Source organism: Lampetra fluviatilis, chromosome 43 (assembly GCF_964198595.1).
Source record: "Lampetra fluviatilis chromosome 43, kcLamFluv1.1, whole genome shotgun sequence".
NCBI lineage: Eukaryota > Metazoa > Chordata > Hyperoartia > Petromyzontiformes > Petromyzontidae > Lampetra > Lampetra fluviatilis.
In genome coordinates, this window is record NC_136317.1 from 2,448,929 (window position 1) to 2,470,746 (window position 21,818).

At 51.3% G+C, this 21,818-nt stretch overlaps 1 protein-coding gene across 2 annotated transcripts in view; it reads right to left on the reverse strand.

Moving 5' to 3' along the window:
* Nucleotides 1-3,020: 3,020 nt before the first annotated feature.
* The window catches only part of LOC144947011 (cytoplasmic protein NCK2-like), a 30,233-nt gene continuing 11,435 nt past the window's right edge, over nt 3,021-21,818 (reverse strand). Inside the window, exons 2-9 of one of the 2 annotated variants that reach the window (XM_078876130.1) lie at nt 10,906-11,063; nt 10,163-10,259; nt 9,123-9,304; nt 8,029-8,242; nt 6,335-6,444; nt 5,765-5,904; nt 4,805-4,988; nt 3,021-3,758 (exon numbers count right to left, since the gene is read on the reverse strand). In XM_078876130.1, coding sequence (XP_078732256.1) covers nt 3,564-3,758; nt 4,805-4,988; nt 5,765-5,904; nt 6,335-6,444; nt 8,029-8,242; nt 9,123-9,304; nt 10,163-10,259; nt 10,906-11,025 — 1,242 coding nt within the window. In that variant the 5' untranslated portion in view covers nt 11,026-11,063 and the 3' untranslated portion in view covers nt 3,021-3,563. The remainder of the gene's footprint in view (nt 3,759-4,804; nt 4,989-5,764; nt 5,905-6,334; nt 6,445-8,028; nt 8,243-9,122; nt 9,305-10,162; nt 10,260-10,905; nt 11,064-21,818) is intronic. The other variant, XM_078876131.1, reaches the window with a different exon arrangement.

The following is a 21,818-nucleotide window of genomic DNA, read 5'->3' on the forward strand; positions in this document are numbered from 1 at the left end:
CTTTTGGGAACGATCATTTCCGAGGGGCTTTGCGCTGTCTTCTGTTCTCTGGGTGGTCAATGTCTTGCGATGGTGGAGAACCATCTTTCGGAAGATGCAATTTTTACCAGATTATAAGGCTTGCCTTTAACTTTTTTTTATTTAAAATAAGAGGGGGGGGGGGGGGGTGAGGGAGTGGTGTGCGGGGAGTGCATCATAATCTGGAGAAAACAATATACAACCGGGTGATAAAAATGCCAACACCACTGACGAAGAGCGAACACTTCTTACGAGTAACGGCCCCCCCGGTAGCCCGACACCGAACCCGCATCTCGAGGGACATTTCATTCACCAGCCACAGATCCACAACAATGTCGACGGATCGGCTGCCCGCGGCGATAACGGAGTCGCGCAAGTCGACGGCGCAGCAATCCCCCTGGATCGCTTGAATCAGTGCGATGTTTCACAGCGAGATGCAGTTCTATCACCACTGCTGCTCGCTCTTTAACCCCCCCCCCCGCCCCCCATTGTAAATTCGACCTCGATTAGCAACTACATGACTCCCCCCCCCTCTCGCTCACAGATCCCCGGCGTTTCTCTCGACGTTGTCCAAGATTAGTTTTCAAAGGGGCATTAGTGTTACAGACTGGCGCGCGGCTTTCGAGGACACGGCGTGAGAGCGAGCGGGCCGAGCACGAGAGGTCGTCATGGGGGTGACGGGAATTGTCGCTGCTTCCGCTGGTGGAGGGAGCGAATCCCAAGTCGAGGGTTGGGAGTTCAAATTCTGGTTTGGGAGGGGGGGGGGTGACTAGGCCCATTTCGTTGCTCCGGGGTCGATAAAATAGGTACCACTTCGTGGGGAAGTCTCAACTGTTGTTGTTGTCACGTGGGTATACTTGTCCCTGCCGTAGGAACTGGAATTGGGCTGCAAACAAGAAGGCAGCACCGCCTCATTGCTCATTTTAAACAGGAAATCGTTGACTTTTTCACGCAAATGTAGCAGTGTCCAAGGAGCATCAGTGATCAGTGCTGGGCAGTAATGAATGAACGTAATGATATTATGATGAATCACCACAACGATATTACTGTATTGTAGCAAAAAAGCTATGCGTTCAATCTTGATTTAAAGCTTTCGTGACTGCAGGAATTCATACTCTTTAATTCTTTTAGTAAAGTCACTTGGGTAGAATTTTTTTTAGATCATGACGTTTCGATCGCCACAAAAGCAACCGTCTTCTCTCACCTGAAGATGGTTGCGTGTGTGGCGATCGAAACGTCGTGATATATTATTTCTTCTACCTACATGACTTTACCGAAAGAACTAAAGCGTGGAAGCTATGTATTATAACGGTTGCTTGTTTTTTAATCAAATTGCCGTTACCTTGGCATGCACGGGCTGATTCACGACTACCTATTATTACTTTTATTGTTATAATTACTCGTAAAACAACTTTAAAAAAAGGGGGGAGGGGGAATTTACGGCGACATCAGCAGCCCGAGTTGCTGCCACCACACAACAGCGTTCACATAGGTCAACCGCCATGGGGAGCGGGTGGCGTTGCATCGAAAGCACACCGCCGCCACGCTCCCCGAGAATTAAACCAACCTCGCGCAAGAAGTCAGTAGAGAGAGTAAATCGTAAAAGTAATCGAGCGAGGAGATCACATCACTCTGTAATCTCAGAACACAGCTAATACCAGACTATGTTAAGTTACTTCTAAAATGCCGAGTAGCCGGCAAGCGCAGAGAGACAGAGAGAGAGAGAAAGGGAGAGAGAGAGGGGGGCAAAGTACTCTTCTTAAGTCGCCCTCCCATCACTGACGATGCATGGAGGAAGCCAGCACGAGGCGGACGTCAGCAAGTGACGAGCGTTTGCGGGGGAAGCTCGCCGCATCGGAGGAGCGACGGCCGCATCGAAGGCCGCTTCGTCGCTTCGGAAGAACCGACGCCAAGGGCTCGTGCCGCCACCATCGTCGTCGTCGCCAACATCCCCGGCAACGCCACCAACGACGCTCGAAGCAAAACTTCCCCCACGGCTGCTGGGGGCGACAAGACTCCACCGGAGTGCCGCGTGCGTCACGCCAAGCCGCGAGGCGCCGTGCGATCCGGTGATGTGGTAAATGGGAGTGCTGTGGGTTCGGTTTCTCCATATCGCGACGCGATTTTTGTGTGGTGGTGGTGGTTATTGTGGTGTGCTGTTGTATGCTCGTCTAAATGTGGTGTAAATGTAGTGTGGTCATTTAAAGAGGATCTGGTGTGGCGTGGCTGTGTGGTAATGAAGATGAGCTGTGGGAGTGTGGTATCATGACGAGGTGGTGTGGGTGTCGCATGCTGAGGTGTGGTACCGTGGGCAAGCAGCACGACGGCGTTCTTCGGCAAGATGCGGCGCGGCACAATGCGGCATCATTACGTGGCTCGGCACGCATTACGCAGCCGGGCGCGCGGCTCGGCAAATTGGCACGCGTAGCAGCGCACCTCTTTGTGAACCCCCCCCCTTCCGAAAACATCACAACCACGCTGCCCTCGCGGCCGCTCATCGTCGTCAAAGTTCCAAATCTTCTGCTACAATCCGCGGCGGGGGGGGGGGGGTGGCGACGGAGATACCGTCGAGGCCTACAAAAGCACCGCACCGTGACCGACGTCGCAAGGGTTGAGTGGTGTCCGGGGGGCGGGGGGGGGGACGTAGTCGATTGGGGGGCGCTGTTCTCCCCTCCGCTGCCGATGGTCCCCCGCTGTTCGTCGCTTGCCACCGTCATTTCCGCGGCCGGTTCTGGCCCTGTGTATTGTTCCTTTTCTTCCCCCGTCTGGATTGTGGATAGTTTTTACTTACAATCGCCCAGACGCGTTGCTTCGTTTCTTGTTTACGTCTTCCCCCCCCCCCCCCCCGCGTGCATTCCTTCAATCTCACGGCACGCACGCGAAGCGAATGAGCGTTGGCGGAAATTGGCGCCACGGAGAATTGGCGAACAGAAACACCCCCCCCCCGCCCACCACCACCGCCCCCCCCAGGCCCCTCCCCCCCAACCAAAACAAAACCCATCATAATTAAAATAATAATAAGCAGAACGTTTCACAAACACTATTCGAACAATGTTAACAATATCAACAATAACACTTGTGTTGTTTAAGACAGTTCTCTTCTGCTCGTAAAACGCCAAACCCGCAGAGCAGAGGGGAACGGACATGTGCGCCCAGAGAAGCAGCGAGTACGAGGTGGGGCCCTGGGGGGCTTTGGGGGGCTGTGGGGGGGGGGGGGGCGGTAGTCGAGTGGAGTTCGACGGGCAGGTGGTCCAGCCGGGAGGGCCGCTGGGAGCCACGCAGGAAGTGAACGGGCCGCCACCCCCCCCCCCCCCTCCCGACTAAAACAAAGCCGGGCCTTCGCGTGAAAACGGTTCGGTCTGCGGCGTCGCGGGGAGAACACGGCAAGATGAGCTGGCGTCGGGGTCGGGGTGAGGGGTGGGGGGGTGGCGATGGACGACGATGGCGGCGGCGCCAATCGCGAGCGGGGGACGGGGGGGGGGCACCCGGCGTCACAGAGTCAGCGTGAGCGGCGACGATCGGTCGCGTTTCTCGGCGTCCGCGGCTCAGGGCAGCGGCCGGATGAGGTAAAGCTTGTCGCCCTGGCTCGAGGTGAAGATGGGCGCTCGCTTGTAGTGCTCGATGAGGTCGGCCATGCTGCTGAAGCGCCGCTGGCCGATGCAGAAATCGTTGCCGTTCTGCTGCACCTTGAAGTGCTTGTTCTTGCCCGTCGCCTTCAGGGAGACGGAGAAGTCCGTGGGCTATGGGGGGGGGGGGGGGCGAGAGGAAGCGTCAGAGGGAAGAGTTGGAGGGAGAGTTGGAGGGAGAGTTGGAGGGAGAGTGGGAGGGAGAGTGAGTGGGAGAGTGGGAGGGAGAGTGAGTGGGAGAGTGGGATGGAGAGTGGGAGGGAGAGTGGGAGGGAGAGTGGGAGGGAGAGTTGGAGGGAGAGTTGGAGGGAGAGTTGGAGGGAGAGTGGGAGGGAGAGTGGGAGGGAGAGTGGGAGGGAGAGTGGGAGGGAGAGTTGGAGGGAGAGTTGGAGGGAGAGTGGGAGGGAGAGTGGGAGGGAGAGTTGGAGGGAGAGTGGGAGGGAGAGTGGGAGGGAGAGTGGGAGGGAGAGTTGGAGGGAGAGTGGGAGGGAGAGTGGGAGGGAGAGTGGGAGGGAGAGTGGGAGGGAGAGTGGGAGGGAGAGTGGGAGGGAGAGTGAGTGGGAGAGTGGGATGGAGAGTGGGAGGGAGAGTGGGAGGGAGAGTGGGAGGGAGAGTTGGAGAGAGAGTGGGAGGGAGAGTGGGAGGGAGAGTGGGAGGGAGAGTGGGAGGGAGAGTGGGAGGGAGAGTGGGAGGGAGTGTGGGAGGGAGTGTGGGAGGGAGAGTGGGAGGGAGTGTGGGAGGGAGTGTGGGAGGGAGAGTGGGAGGGAAGAGTTGGAGTATGGGAGGGAGAGTGGGAGGGAGGGAGCGAGGGAGTATGGGAGGGATGGTTTGTAACACTTTTGCCTGTGCTCTTATTTCAGTATTTCCGTATGCATGGCACTGCATTTTGCTGCACTGCCCTCTGCTGCCAATGACGTAAATCCACAGGCGAAGTGAATTCTGGCTCAAATGAGCATTGAGACTGTGTTCGGTACCCATTTACAGCCCTTAGCAAGTGGTGGGAATTCCACACGCCTATAAACCCACTACTGACCTCGCAAAGTGCATCTCATTTTATCGATCACAACGGGAAAGGTTTCTTGGCAAACGTGCCATTGTTATTTATTGAAACAGCCCCGCTGGGCGTGTGTGCGTGCGTGTTATTTGCTATTCGTGCTCACCGACGACTCGCTGTTGCGCACCAGGAAGTCCCCGTCGACTCCGCGCTCATTGAGGGCATCTTCCGCCTGCTGTCGCGTCACGTGGCCATAGTACCAGGGCCGCCCGGCAAACTGGCCCGACGACGCCGGGCCCAGGCAGCCGGCCAGCACCGCCGCGCTGCATGCATCGGCACGCGCACACGCACTAAGGACAAGAGATCCAACCACACCCCTGCCGTGTAGCCCAGACAGACTGTTGGGGACAAGGAGCGTAATAAACCACCATCACGCAAACTCCGGTCGGCATCCTCGCAGCAGCAGCGGCAGCTTTTGGCTGCTGGGCCATCGAACAAAGACGGTCACCACATCGCGCGGCGCTTTCAGATGCGCTTCTGCGGCCGTCTGGAACGCTCTTCCTTCCGATATTAGGAAGCCACTGGAGCTATGCACTGAGAAAGATTGTTTGAGGGTGCTTTATACATTTTCATTATTATTATTAAATCCAAGTTGAAAACTCGTTTCTTTATAACTATTTTTGGTGTTTAGTTTGTAGTTCTTTTTCCGCACCTCCGATTAACACAGCTGGCTATGTACAGTGCAAAAGAAGTTCAACATACATACAACTGCCCAAGGTGCACACAACTCTGTCGTGTGCCTCCAACAGAGCATCTCGAATCGTTTCCTGAACCCCTTGTGGAAGACTTTTATTCTTCCATTATTTACTAACTTATTAAGTTCAGCTCCCCACCAGCCCAACAGCCAACACACATACAAACACGGTGGTGGTGTCTCGCGTGTGCCCGCGTGTGCCCGCGTGTGCCCGCGTGTGCCCGCGTGTGCCCGCGTGTGCCCGCGTGTGTCCGCGTGTGTCCGCGTGTGCCCGCGTGTGCCCGCGTGTGCCCGCGTGTGCCCGCGTGTGCCCGCGTGTGTCCGCGTGTGCCCCCGTGTGTCTCGCGTGTGCCTCGCGTGTGTCCGCGTTACCTGTGAGCTCGCTGGCTGGGAGAGTCGGGCACCACCTGCACGTAGTTGCGTGGCACCAGCCCGACGCGCCCGTCCGACTTGCGGCAGCGCCACCACTCTGGATCGTCCTCGGGTTTCTCCAGCACGTCCATGACCTCCCCCTGCGTGGCACCGCGACACGCACACACGGGGGGCCGGCGAGCGGGGTGGTGCAAGTGTGGTGCACACGAACAAGGGGACGAGGGGGGAGTGAGAGGGGGTGTAAGTTAGTGTAAGAGGGAGGGGGAAGGGGGTCATACATGACGCGTACGACGAGGGTAAAAAAACAAGGGATGTCGACGTTCCCACTGCAATCCCAACCACAGAAAAGATTCCCACTTCCGCACCAAACAATTTTTTCCAGGCTCAATATTCCCCATGGGATTTCCCGCTCAAGTGTTTCCATTAGTACTCTGCCCCTCCCGTGCATCCCCATGGGAATTCCGCCCGGCACGTGCATCCCCATGGGAATTATTCCACTCTTGTGCATCCCCATGGGAGTTCCCCGCCTCCCTCGCGTGCGTTCCACGGGAGTTCCACACTGATCTCCACCTTGTTGAAGCCGAGTTCCTCGTCGCTGCCGGAGCTGAAGGGGTACATGGCGTGCACCACGTGCAGCACCTGCGGGCACGCCGGGGAGACGCACGCTCCACCGCGGTTTCCTACACACCCACGCACACACATAACACACACACACACGTACATATATACGTCGCATATATATAACACACACATATCACACACACGCGCATATACACAAAGACAACGCTTCCCTCAATAACATTTCACATGCTGTAAGTGCTGCTCGCAGGCTTACAAGGGGGTAGCGTGCCCTGAACTACGCCTCGCCGTCTTTGTCTCCCCAGTGCTAGATGTTTTCACACTGCACATGAGGCTGAGTGTACCTAGAGGAGGGCCCACGATCGGTTGGTTCAGATATCGTTCACTACACCCCTCGTTAGCCGAGGCCAGGAATCAAACTCGGGTCGCCAGGTTCGTAGCGCAGCTTTCATTTCAGACGAGAAACCTTCAGGCGGCAGGCGAACACCCACCGCACGTCCCCACGAAAAAGCCGCGTCGTCTCTCTGCGGGTGGCACGGTGGTGAAGCGGTCACAATTGCGTCTCATGGGAAGAAGCCCCCGGGTTCATTTCCAGACTCTTCTTTTTCTTATGGAGTTTGTATGTTCCACCCCACATCCCACCTCCACCACCCCCTAAACCCACCCCCCACTGTTTCTCACGGGTTTCTTCCGTGTTCTCCAGTCCTCTTCTCAAAGCTAACGACAGCACACAACGTAACCGGCGTTGGCCAAATATATCCCCAATGCTGAAATACTGCCTACAAATTACCCACGTGGGACGACGCACATAGCAACACGTTCCCGCGGCCTTGCAGCGGATAAACATGGCAGAAAACCTAGTAACAAAAAAAACAAACGAAGTGTCTCGAGGCTTTCCTCGGTAAAAGAAGCGTAAATAATAAACATGAGAAAGTTGGGGAGCAGCGTTCGCAAAGAGAGTCTATGCAGCTTCCGCGCTCGCCGGATCTTCGCAAGAGGCACGCGGTAACGAACGTGTCCCCGCCGCCCCCTCCCCCCGTCAGGCACGGTGGGAGCGTGTTTTGTGGCCGGTCACGCTCTCACTTCTAACTGTGGCGACCCCCGCGCGTTTAACCGATTTTGCGGGCGCGCGGCCGTGCAATGATGCGGGCAAAATATCTATCCCGAGGCCCTTGGCCGACACGACACGGCCGAATAAAATTGTAATTGTCACGCCCGCCGCAAACGTTTAATGACGCGCCAAATTTTTATTTTTGTTGTTGTTGTTTCGGCTTGACGTCGCTTGTCAAAGTCGACTTGCAATTCGAGCCAACCAACATTTTTTTAGCAGATACTAAACTAAACAATTTTTATTTTACCATGTAAGGCCACAAATGATAGTTGAACAAAGTGGCTCACCACGTGGAAATTTATAGCAGCCAAATACTTGAAACGCTTGATCTCGATTCTAAATGTGAAGGGGAAAAAATCGGAGAAAAATCCACGCGACCACACGGCGAACAATTCAGGGTCGGGATCGAGCTCACGACCTCTCCTGTATACCAAGGCGATATAGTTAACATCTCACCACCGACGCTCAAAACTGCGTTGTCAAAGCATCTTCAGGAAGCTAGGAATAAAACCCAGAGAGACAGAAAACCCCGCTGGGATGGGTGGGCACGCATGCGCACCGTCTCGTATCTCACCATTGGTGGCCGACAGCGCCGCGGCGAGCGCCGTGCCCAGGCGAGGAGACGCAGCGCCGGCGTCGAGACGCCCCATCCCACCCCCTCCTCCTCCTCCCCCTCCTTCCACGACCTCCTCCACCACGTAGTTGGAAGGGAACCAGCCTTCGCGGCCGTCGCACGCTCCCCGCCACCAGCCGTCGTTGCACTTCTCCTGCACGGTGACGCGAGCACCCTGCGTGGGGCGGCGACGGCAAAAACAAACGCGATAACGCAAACGCCACACGGTGCGATATACAACGCCACGCGGTGCGATATACAAAATAAAACTCGGGAGGCTTGATGAACCACAGACAGGCGGGAAGGCAGCCACACGGCAAGCCGGCGCCAACAATTGCCCAAGTTCTGCTGTCCTCTATATATGAGGGTGTTACCGGCCAACTAATGATTGTTTACATGTGGGACGAAAACAGTGCACCTGGAGAAATCCAACCCGTGCGAGAGTGCAACACTATTTCATGCAGATGGAACCGGTGTTGTCCACATTTTTACCGTTACCGCCTTTTCTCCTGGCGAGCCAGGGTACGGCCACCTCGACGCCCACGGGAAGGGAGTTTCACAACGACTGCGTGATCCACCAACCCTCCACTCCAAAATGCTGCATTACGGGCGCGCTCAGCCATCACCAGCGCCTGGGTTGCCATGTGCCAAAGGCAAAAATCTCTCCGCTATAGCGGTGGTGCTCTTTGAAGGCAAAGCAGCAGGTAGGGCGTTACGTGCTTTTCTAAACACGGTAATGGTTCGTTTTTTTGGGTTAAATCACGTAAATATGAATGTGTCGTTAACCTACCACCACCACCAGACACGGCCAATTAGCAAGGTTTGTCATGTAAACAAAACGCCGGTGTGTTGGAGCGTTAACCCACAACTTTCACAATTTGAGCATGACGTTTCGCTGGCTATTACAACAATCAGCTCCATCAGACGATTTGCCAGAATTGTGAAGACATCTTCCAGCTTCTGTCTCAAAAAGGTGAGAAGACCGGGGGGGGGGGGTTTAATTTAACCGCTAAAAGCCCTGCCCCACATCATCCCATCCTCCGTCCACCCCCCACCTTAATGAGCGAAAGCTCGTCATCGCGTTCGGCCGCGTAGTTGAACTTGACGATGGCGGGGAGGCTTAGGGCCCGGGTGGTTTCCGTGGGGCTTCCGTCGGGCCCCGAGTCCAACGTGGAACTGGGGCTTGCCGCCGCGCCTCCCTCGCAGTTGCTGGGCTTGCGTTTCACCTTGCCGATGCCTGGCGCACATGCAAGCGGCGGAAGGGAGCGGAAGGGATGGGAGTCGGGGACAGCAGTGGTTCATGACGAAGGCCCCCCCCACCCCCCCTTAAAAATTGACTGCCAGCTGCCCCCCTTAATAATAATAATAGTTCAATTTGTAACGCGCGCAAATTTGCAGACGTAGTGGCCGCAACTCAGAGGCGTGGAGCCAAGCTCAGAGTCGCTCAAAAGCACGTGATTATAGAGGTGAGTTTTTAAGTGTCTCTTGAAGGAGGCGATTGAGGTGATGCTGCGAATGCGCAGAGGGATATCGTTCCAGACTGTTGGGGCTGCCACCGAGAAGCGGCGCATAGACACGGATCTTGGTATCAAGAGGAGGTCGTGAGTCGCACTGCGCAGGCATCTGCCGTGTCCTGCCCTCCCCGAAGGCAGGAAACCCCCCCCCCCCCGCCCCCCACTACCTAGCCACGCCGATCATGACGAGGCTGATGGCGATGCCGAAGACATGAAGCCCCCGTCGGATTCCGAAAGTCTAAATAACGATTCTGATGCTAAACCCTCGTACATCAGCTCCCGTCCAGCAGCACACGTGGGAAGAAAGGAGAGATCTACCAACTCCTCGAACCACCGCCACAACTATTTAAATGCCATCCAATTATTCTAGTAATCGAACTGATAATTGGGAGAATGATTGAGATTACATAGGTTACCGAACAGCCCAGCCCTAACTATTTGCGCTTTTATAGCTTCTAAATCTCTTTTACAGAGCAGGTAGGGGTGGTACGCAAAGGAGCCAATTTCACCGTCGTGTCTGATAACGCACCTCTGCATTGCTTGTGGACGTGTGGCCACAGTTGTGATGTGCGTGTGCTTACCCAGCATGTTCTTGACAAAGCTGGCTTTCTTGAGGCTGTTCTTGCGCTCCACGTAGTTTGATGGGACAAACCCGGTCTGGTTTTGCGCATTGCGGACCTGGGAAAGAAGCCACGACGCAGGTATTGAGACAATCCCACGATTTCAGGCGTACATTTCAGATGCTTTCAAGATGTGAGCATTAATTGCTGTGACCACGAAGCAAGCTTTGTACTTGTGTATAATATATCAACCAATTAGGACTGGAACTCGGATTTTTGTCCACAACAGTAGTGAGAATTGTTCTTCAACTAACCGGTGAGATGAGCTGAAATAATAATTAGCACATTGAACGCATACATGAGTGACAATTACATTTATTGGACTGTGTAGGGTGGTAGAGGGCCTGACGACACAAACCTGAATCTTCACGTCGCCTCACGCAAATTTCAATCGTCAATCACATAACATGGACCACGACAAACTGAATGCTAATTAGTCCGCGAGCCTAGACCAGATATTTAATTTTCCAGTCACCACCTGAGGTAGCATCGCTTTAGCGGTTCCAAATGTCTCTATGCATGCGGGCCACTAACAGCCAACGACGGTGATAACGGTGCGAAACGAGCGGGGTTACAAAGCGATTCATTATCATCAACCGTATTATAATTAAATTGAAGCCAATAAAATTTTTGCCACCTCAGGCGGGGATGCCAATTTTCTGCGCTGACCCACGGAATAAGGAGTAACCGTTGACACCGCGTACCTGCCACCAGGACTTGGAATCGTCCAGCAGCCAGAGACGCTCATTCTTCTTGATGTTGAGCTCCTGCTCCTGCTGAGCAATGTAGTCATACTTTGCCACGAGGGACACCTCCTCTGCCATCTCGTCAGCCACGGTGGCGAAAGCACGGGGGGAAGGCTCTGCAGGGGAGGGAACACACCACGCGGTCCCGCGTCGTCGTCTTTACTGGGCCTCGAGACAAAACCACCGGCGAATATCGCCACGCTGCCATGTGGATTCACAATCGCATCCAAGCCGGTGAATGGGCAACCCAGACACGTTAGGGGGCAACTTGAGCGGCCCTCCTTCACCTCGACGGGCCGCAAGCTGGACACGGCGCTTGTGCACCCTTCATCATGGCCCCGCGCATCGCCCGAGAGACACCGAGACCAGGCAGCCACGCGGAGGGGCACCACGGGACGCAGGGTGCCCACCATTGGTGTAGTGTATAGCGTAGTGTAAAGCGTGTGTAGTGTATAGCGTAGTGTAAAGCGTGTGTAGTGTATAGCGTAGTGTAAAACGTAGTGTAAAGCGTGTAGTGTATAGCGTAGTGTATAGCGTAGTGTTAAGCGTGTGTAGTGCATAGCGTAGTGTAAAGCGTGTGTAGTGTATAGCGTAGTGTATAGCGTAGTGTATCGTGTAGCGTTTAGTAAGTGTAGTATGTAGTGTGGAGTGTATAATGTAGTGTATAATGTAGTGTAAAGCGTGTGTAGTGTATAGCGTAGTGTATCGTGTAGCGTTTAGTAAGTGTCGTGTGTAGTGTAGTGTATAGTGTAGTGTAAAGCGTGTGTAGTGTATAGCGTAGTGTATCATGTAGCGTTTAGTAAGTGTTGTTTGTAGTGTGTAGTGTATAATGAAGTGTATAGTGTAGTGTATAGTGTAGGGCAGTAATGGGCAGCCCAGACGCGTGGGCCACATGAGCGGTCCTCCTTCACCCCAGTGGGGGCGGAAGTTCGACGTTGTGATTGTGCACTCATCATCACGAGCCCACGCATCGCCCTAGAAACACCGGGACCAGGACATCACGACGAGGGGCTCCACGGGACGCATGAGGCCCACGGGCCACAGATTGCCCAACACTGATCTAAACCTTTGACCCAAATAGTGATAATACCAACAATTGTAAATTTGGTGTTATAATAATGATGAATATATTTGGTAGAGGGACATGAGAAACGAGAGGTAAGGTGCATAGGTTTTCTCCTGGTGGTCCGGTTTACTTCCCACATGAATAATACACACTCACTAGTTGGCTGAAAACATCTTAATATGTAGATCACATGAGAGCAATTGTTGATGGCCGGATGGCAATCATCCAGAAGTGGGTTGACGAAACAGGTTTTTATACTTACATCACAAAATTTAAAATATGGAGATAAAAAAAAATATATTGCTGCATGAGTAAAAAATGTATCAAACGTAGCTGCACATGTGGTCTGGGCATATCACTTTCATCAGTTTAGCAAACTAAATATGTTGGTCTTATTTCAGAAAATCGAGCAAGGTTGCCAAGGATGTGTGGTCAGGTTGGCAAGAAGTGTGGGAGTTTGGAAGGTAGTGGGGACGATGGGGGCAGGGCGTGGGGGCGATGAGGGCAACAGTGAGTGGGGGCGATGGGGGCAGCAGGGAGTGGGGATGATGGGGGCAGGGAGTTTGGGTGGTGAATGCAGAGGAGAGCCTCATTTTTCCACCTGGTGGTAGGCAGGCAGGGATTACCCCCCATCAGCACAATCGCACAAGCAGACTCTGCCCAATGGCGGAGCCAGGATTTTCAGGTAGGGGGGCAACCCCTCCAGCAATGAAAAATGATAGAGGAGTTGTTAGTAAGTAAGGACTTGTCCCTTGCTTTTTATTCGATGCGGGTCGTGATGGCGCAGTCATCGATCGAGGGTCGAATTCGAACCGCGTTGTGTGATCGGCATCACGCTCGCTGAAGGTGTTGATGCCTTCAGGGAAGTCGTGTACTGTACTGTATACGCAACTACAATTCTGTGAGTCACTTATAACTGCTTTGCCGTTACTTATTTCCAATTATGGACTCAGACTATTGTCCTATCATCTCATAGAGTCCCTGGCACGTAAGAATATACTACACAGTGGCAGTGGGGGTCGCAAAATGCCGATGTATTACTAATAAACCCCAATGATCCGATCGAAATTAGGGATTTCGATCGGATCATTGGGGGTCCACGTGCCACCCCACCCCCCCCTCTGGCTCCGCCAGTGACTGCCCCACCTCCAAAACAGCCACAAAAATTACCACCACCATAAATACTACGTTAAATACTAATAATTAAACAGGTAATCTGAGTATTGGATAAATAGTTGATATTTCACATTTGCCGGGGTCAATATATTATCTCACAGTTGACTTTCATGGTTATTTTTCATGTTGAGGTGTATTGTTTGGGACGTAATGATGGACTCTGTTAATTGACAAGAACATTACATTAATGCTGTGGTGACCTCAGGAAGAACCAGAACAGGCAGACACCAGTTGTTATTTACATGTTATCCAGAGATTATAATTTAACCACTACACCACAAAATCAAAACGCAATTTGCCATTAAGTCACGGTGATGACAACACGGTATTTGTGCAACACGAGGTGCACTTTGAGGCCACATGAAGTGTAGAAGGCTCGCTGGCAGGAGGTCAAGGGACAGACATAGGTCTTATGGCTTGACTGCCTAAGATGACTTGCAGAGGGCAGCAGTTGTGCTCTGTGCTCCCCTCCGCACCTTGTGCCACTTGGCCGTGTTTTACCACCCAGCTCTCTACTCGTTGTTGTGAGCGTCGCTCCTCTGCACTATATTGTTGTCAGTAGGCGACTGCCTAAAAACTGCCCGGGAGTCCTTCAAAAGACTCCGTCACAGAGGCCGATCTTGACATCGCTGGTAACAGTCACTGTGGAAGTACGAACAGGCCTAAGTCCTCCTGAAGCACATCAGCCCCATAACTTCTGTAGATGTACCTTGTCCATTTAGTGCCTTATATCTGGCCAAACAGAAGCTGTTTTTCATATCCGGACATGCAGCGGCTGGGCATGCGGGTAAAATGAACCAGCCGATGTAAGTAACTTTGCCTGTTGGAGAAGCTCACTGATGGGACTGTGTCCAGCTCTTCAGGGATATGTGGGCGTCTCACACAATCCCATTTAGCACTCGTGATGGACCGCAAACACGACAGCCTCAACGTTTCTAATTGACGCAGTATTCCTGTAAAGAGGCCCAGGGTTTCACAACTAATATGAAGAGAGGGCATCAAATGTTGCCAAGGAGGCCCAAAGCATGCATTGCCCTGCAACTGATCAAAAATAATTGTTGCTTGACTAATTATTATTAGTGAGACATATGTCACCATACCAGAGCTGGTCATGAGCACGCTGGCCAGGTATGTGAACTACTCCACCCTGTCGACAACTACCCCATTACTCATGGGAGAGTTGAGGGGGGGGGGCATTCAATGATGATGCCAAGTATCCAGGCGGGTGCTTTGCTTAAAGTTTGGCTAAGGCCACACTAATCTCGTGGCAAGCCCCAGATCCAGCAGTAGAGTGATTCTAATACTTTCTCAGAGTGGCAATTGCCAGGTCCTCGGCAAACCACGTGGTTGAGGCACGTTATGTTCGCCGATGACCTGGCAATCATCGAGCTGCAGTGAACCAATGATTAGACCGATTAGATGTACTAATATTTCGATTTAAAGCTTTCGTGACTGCAGGGATTCATCTTCTTGGTTCTTTCGGTAAAGTCACGTAGAAGGGAAATAATAAAATAATAAAAATAAAACATAATAAAATACAATTCTCACGACGTTTCGGCCACAACGCAAGCAGCCGTCCTCAGGTGAAGAACAGTTTTATTATTTTATTATTTCCCTTCTACGTGACTTTACCGAAAGAACCAAGAAGATAGATGTACTAATGTTTGATATGGCTATTGTTCACAATTGCACCCACAAAATAAATAGAAATGTAAAAAAAGCTAAAGCTGCGAGATCAGCCTCGTTTGCATCTCTACCGGATGTAAATTCCACTTACAGTGATAGAAAGCTTGGCGATAAGCTGTTAAGCGGTAGTCCAATCGTATCTACATCACAGCCATACGAAAGAAGTAGTTGAATCACGGTCACGATTCGAGGTTAACGCGAGCCTAAGACCGTCGACCAATTCCACCTCGGATCGTGGACCCTCCCCGAGTTCTCCCATCATCTTTTAACGAGCCTGACGGGGAGTAGGGGAAGGAGGCGGTGGGTGCGGGGCGGGGGACCGCGTCACCTGCCAGCGGTGCCCGTGAAAGACGTCACGATTCATCCCTCTCATGTCTCCCCCCTAACCCAAGTAACCAACTAAACACCCCCATAACACCCCAAACGTGCAGTAGGTGCAGCAGGCAAAAGGAGGGCACCTTACCTGCCCCTTGAAGATCACCCATAATGAAGGCGACGTGCGGATTTTAAGCGAGGCTCGGGAGGCCCGCGTCCACCTACTGCCGACGGCCCGGGGACTCTTGAAGATCGCCAACCGTGGTTGGGAGCGAGCTCACTTCCCGGCGGTCCGAGTGGGGCCGGGATCGCCGGGCTCAATTAAAGAGCGTTGGGGCCCAGACCGCATTCCCGTCGCACCCAAAAGGTGTCAAGGGGAATGGCCCCGGTTAAAACTTCGAAGGCCCCTCCGCACGCACGCGCACGCACACTTATGGTGCACGACTGTACATGCCCATACGCACTCGAACACGCACGCACACTCGCAGGCGGACGCACACTCGCAGGCGGACGCACACACACACAAGCACTGGCCCGCACACCATACACACACTTGCACACGCCCACACACGGGCGTCCCCCCTCGCCAGATTGTGGCTTCCGCCTCCCCAGCGCAGGCCCTTATCTCCGGGCTCGAGATGGTGAATTCTGTGCCGCAGCTCTGCACACAGAACCACGCTCCCGAGTGCCGCAGCCAAAGCGACGCGTGCGAGTTTGAGCGCGTGTGCCGGGGCTCGCCGAAGCCGCTCGCAGCCCTATCGTGCGCGTACAGCGCGTTTTGTCATTCCTCCGCTGGATGAGGGCCTACCACAACGCGTGAGGTTGTGCCGATTGCTTGCCCACACATCCCCACGCTGCTCAGGCCCGTTAGGCGTGGAGCATAGACGCGGGGAGCAAAAAAGTATAGTGCAGTAATGGATTCTGTTGTATGTACGTAGAACTTCTTTCGCACTGTACGGAGCCAACCGTGCTAATCGGAGGTGCTGCACCGCCCTCTGTTGACCACATGTAACGTCGGGCTATTAACCCGCGTATTGTTCACAATTTACAAACCTGTGTACATTGTGTGCAGACGTTACACGACAACAATGGAGCGGGCAAAACGCAATATATGAAACAGGCGATACAAATGGGACATAAAATATGAGCGAAAAAATCGAACGGATTCTCGAATCATGTCGAGACATATAATGGAGATAATTCAAAAATTGTCGTGAACGGAGGAAGGTGACTTGTTAAAGGCCCGTAAAAATATCATAAAAATGTACACACATTGCCGTGCCACTATCAAAGGCTATTCGTCGCCTATTAGGGATATAGTTTAATCTCACTCTGCATCATCAATTCGCTCGCCGCTCTGTGAAAATAAAACGCAAACTGAAGCTCTGTCCGAAATCAAAGTGCGCCTCAAAAGCTTTTGCTGCACGGTCAATAATGACACGGACACATATCAACCTCGGCTTAATAGCGATCCTATTGCGACCGCATACTCACTGCAAGTTGCGATAAGCGCACAGCTGCAACTGCAAAATTTATTTAAGCCTTGCACAGTGACCATTTGACGGGCAGTGAAAGCCTTCGTTGGTTGTCCTCGATAGGGCCTTTCTAAGGGAAAAAGAATGCACCTTGGACAAGGCAATGTGATGTAGATTCGTCATCTCCATCATGAGCCTTGATCTATCCATCGGTAGATTAAGGCCTACTCGGGCAATCGTCAGCGTCGGTCATCATCGTCATCAGTAACAGCTGTCCGTTCTCTTACCTCATCATTATCACTATCATCAGCCATGTTCTATCCACTGCTGAATAAGCCCACCCCATGCTTTTGCCATCCCCAGAGTCCGTCTCACGCCTGCACATCTGAGCAGATCATGTCAGCCCTTCACAATTCCGCATTGACCAGCGTGGTGAAGTATGATCAAGCAACCACCATGATGGTACTGTGTAGGGGAAGGTGGTGATGATGATGACGGGCAGGCCTTCACCTATAAGTTGCTGCAGCTGATCACACAATTAACGACAAATCCACTTTTGGATGCGAGTTATTGATAATTAGCTTTTTTTTTATCTCCGGCAACACATGTGAGACTGACCACATGCCTGGGCTTGGGATTGCTGCTCAATAGAACAGATGGTGGTCGGAGAATGACGACAGAGTGGCAGCCAAAGAAGCGGATAAACCCCCCCTAGCGGACATTCAACGCGGAGATGGAGCGATAAAATTATCTCGTGTGCAGGTGCTGGGTGGATTGTTATATTATAGAACCATGAAGGATGGCGATAGCTTTGGGAGGCTTTCAGCCAGCAGTGGATCAAGCGTGGCTGATGAAGGGGATGATGTAAAGACCGCACCCAACCTCGTGATGGCCACCATGTGCCCATAAAAGGACTGAAACTCAAAACATCCAAGGTTTTCATCAAGGTTTACTCCGTGTAGGGCAAAATCCTATCGGTTCGTGCGACGACAAAGATTAGCTCGCACGCTTGGACAATAAACTCATGACACCGTTGGCTCAGATGTTTGCAGCGACGCATCCGTTACTTTCCTGGTCAGCTGTTGGCTCTTGCTGGACACGCAATGATTGAGGTCATCATTCTCATTATGCGGAATCATCATCATCGTCAGTCGTCCGAGGTGGATAATATAAGTAACACTCTGTGAGAAATCAACAGTCATCTTTCACGTGAAGAAACTGGTCCCCGACAAGAAAAAAAAGTAGAATTTCCACCGCTTGCACAGGACCTAAAAAATAACCCGCAAAGGGCGATGTCTTCAAATTTGATTTGAACAGTGAAATGCGACTCGCTGGTTGTAGTTTGTACTGGGGATGAGAGCCGATGGTTCAGACGAACTACAGAGTGGCGTAGATTTGAAGCTTTCGTGACTGCAAGGATTCATATTCTTAGGTTTTTTCGGTAAAGTCACGTAGGTAAAAAATTAAAATTAATAAAAGTAAAATAAAAATAAAAATCACGACGTTTCGGAGGCAACACAAGCTTCCGTCTTCAGGTGGAACCGTCACAGCACGATAGCTGTATCAAGTAAGATAAGTAAGTAAGATAAGAAAGTTACTTGATACAGCTATCGTGCTGTGACGGTTCCACCTGAAGACGGAAGCTTGTGTTGCCTCCGAAACGTCGTGATTTTTATTTTTATTTTACTTTTATTAATTAAAAATTTTTACCTACGTGACTTTACCGGAAAAAAACCTAAGAATACAGAGTGGCGGTCAAGGGAGGGAACGTGCCCGAGAAGAAGTCCACCATGGATATGGAGGGATGAAACTCGCTTTGTGTGCAGGTAATCGATGGATTGTTACCCACTGCAGGACCATGACAACTTGGGGAGGCCTTTGTCCAGTGGTGGACTCATAATGGATGCTCTCACACATTACAGTAATGTTTGTTTCTTGCTGTGGTTGTCCCACCTGATGACGGAAGCTTGTGTTGCTTCCGAAACGTCGTGATTTTATTTAGTTATTTCTATTTTGTATTCTTTTTTATTTTAATTTTTTATTTCACCCACGTGACTTTACCGAAAGAACCAAAGAGTATGGATCCTTGCAGTCACGAAAACTTCAAATCTAGAACAATAAAAGTGTTCATAAAAAACAATCTTACACTTACACATACTGTACCTGAGAAACGATTTCATATATACGAACAAACTTTCCATCAAGTAGCATTTTTGTTAATCTGATTAATCAAACTAATAACTCGTGAGGGTGATGCTATTTAATGCACCTTGAGCTTACAGATCAATTCAAAAGAGCATCGCTTTTTTACCGTTTCGGCCAACCACCCTTCTTCAGGAAATGGTGAGACTCACTGAGCGAGAGCCTCAAGAAGCACGGCAGCGATTGGGGCTGAGGTTGACTGGAGGGTGATGTCAAGCTTTAGTAGTTGTGGTTCATTCTAGGAGCCAATCGCATGCTACATAATGACCATTACATGCTCAAGCACCACCGATAAGGAAGTTTCCCTTAACTAATTGCTGACATGATTCACATCTCCCGCACAACTTCCCGGCAAGTTCACGAGTTAGGTGCCGTCACGATTCAACGCAAGAGTCGGTTCTTGTATCGTCTCGCTCGCGTTGGCCGTGGCTTAACGCCCGTCCCATTTTGTACGTCACAGGAACTCTGACAATACACATTGAGTTGAGCCACTAACTATACAGACAGGAGGGACAGCACAGACGACATGAGCAACAGGCGAGTCACAGTACAATCGGGAAAGTGACCAATTTTTTTATTAAATCGTAACCTTTTAACTGTAACAAAATATATAATTAGTTTTGTCTTGTTTATTGCATTGGCCTCAATGTGCATTGGCATATAAATGACAACAATGGTGACTAATATAATCATTACTCACGTGTACAGTTCAATGCAAGCATCGGGAATATAAGAGTCGATGTTAATCGATGATTTGGAATTGCGTGCGAGACGGTGCGTTGACCAATTGATAAGATTTTCTTGAGTGCAAGCTGCGTGGCCAAGAAGCAACGCTTTCTAATCGTCTTGAGTTACGCTCAATGCGATTCACATGACCCCTATAGCCACCGAAGGCAGCACCCATCACTGCCTGCAATGCTTCCAAAAAATTATCTCGTCTCATATAGTGACCCTGACGATTCACTGAATCGCCGGGAGGATGTATATAATGTCACCCGAAATTGTTAGGTGCCTACTTGTTCAACAGGTTAACATTGTTAAAGTATCCTTGGTTCTACGTGACTTTACAGAAAGAACCAAGAATATGAATCCCTGCGGTCACGAAAGCTTTAAATCGAAATTTATTGTTAAAGTAGTGTTGATTATTTTACATATACAGGCGGTCTCCGGTTGACGACGATCCAGAATTACGTATGTATGACGAACTTCTTTCACACCGTACGTAGCCAATCGTGCCAATCGGAGTTGCATATAATGCCACCGTGGATCGATTTATGACACAGAAACTTTGATTTACGACGAATCTTCCGACAGGACTTCGAACACATTTGAACAAAGTCAGTCCGGTTTCCGATGTGACTTGGCGCAGAGTTTTTGTTATTCTCAAATGTGTTTTTTTGTGGATGTTCAGCTATGAAACCCCGTTAAATACTGACGATAAAAGTAAACACACATCGCCAAGTGATGCTTCCACTGTTTCTACTGTCCAAGGGAAAACAGTGGCCCGATTTTGCGATGACGGGTTTTCCAGGAAAGCACTGTGATGTGGTCAAAGCGAGGACTGCAGGTATATATGTACATAGCAGGACCAAGGGAGATGGTGCCTTTATCCATCAGCGGATTGTACATGGCTGGTGCTAACGATGATGACGACGAGTCAGTAGCGTTTGAAAGTCAATGGCGACAGTTGTTAGGAATTCTCTGCTATCCATACTTGGGCAAGTGTGACAGGCATGCAAAGCTCGCAAACACTCGAGGCATGCGGATACAAAGCAGGGGTCTGCGAATGCAAATGAACGATGCTGGAGATCCAGAAGGGCGAGTTTCAGCAATAGAATACCAACAGCAGCAGCAATCCACTTGAAGCTGCGACATGAACATATGAATGTTTGAGTTCAGAGGCCCGTAGTAAAGTCCGGCAATTCCTTGAGAGAGGCACGAGCAGAGGTCGCAACCGGGTACCCGATACCCGTACCCTACCCGTACCCGGCCGGGTACGGGTAGGGTACGGGTTAGGCCGGGTACGGGTACCCGTTTGCGACCCTGGTGCAGCCGGGTACGGGTAAGGAATCAAAATCCGTTTGCGACCTCTGGGCACGAGCAACGTTTTTACGACGCCCGTCGGAGGGGTGCATGGCCTGGCACACACAAGGAGCGCTAAAGCAAAGGGTGGTTGTACAGTCATACCCTTTTGTCAATCCACTGCTGGACGAAGGCCTCGCAACGCCATGCACGTTGACCAGCTGGTTCAGGCAGCACGGGGGAGGGCAGGGGAGACGTACCAAGACGACTTGGCGCAGTTGGGAGAAGATTCCAGAGGCTTTTCCAGATATTACGAATACCACTTCACGTACATTCAGCAGTTGATGCGTTATTCTGGTGGGTCATAGAGGGACTGACGTAACTATGGGATTGTACAGGACAACACGTGGAATACCGCGAGTACTCTTAATGATTGGTCTTTACAATAACACGCACATGCACTCCACGGGCGAGTATATTAATGACACATACTACATAGTAGACATGACTGATCGATTGATGTTTGCATGACATACACTTTAGAGTACACATGGTTGATGAATATATTTTTTAAACATGAATTTTTATTTCAAATCGCAGCTAGCCAAACGTTTTAGCTAGCTGGACCCAGGGTTCTCCCTCCTATTGATCCGGCTAGCCAGAGTTTTACTTTATCTACAGAGTAAGTGCAGGTCAACCTCGAAGGATCCCCAAAAATTATCATATGAGATGTTCCATTGATTGAACACATTCAAAAGAAACCAAGATGCTATCTTCCTATGCCATTCCTACTGGCAAAAACCAATGTCTCTCTTATCGTAAAAGAATGGAGCGTATCAACCTTTAGGTGCCTCTTGCAAGACTGAATGTGATCGTCCAAGTCAAGTTGGCTCCTTACTTAAATAAGCGTTGGGAGGCACTAATTCACA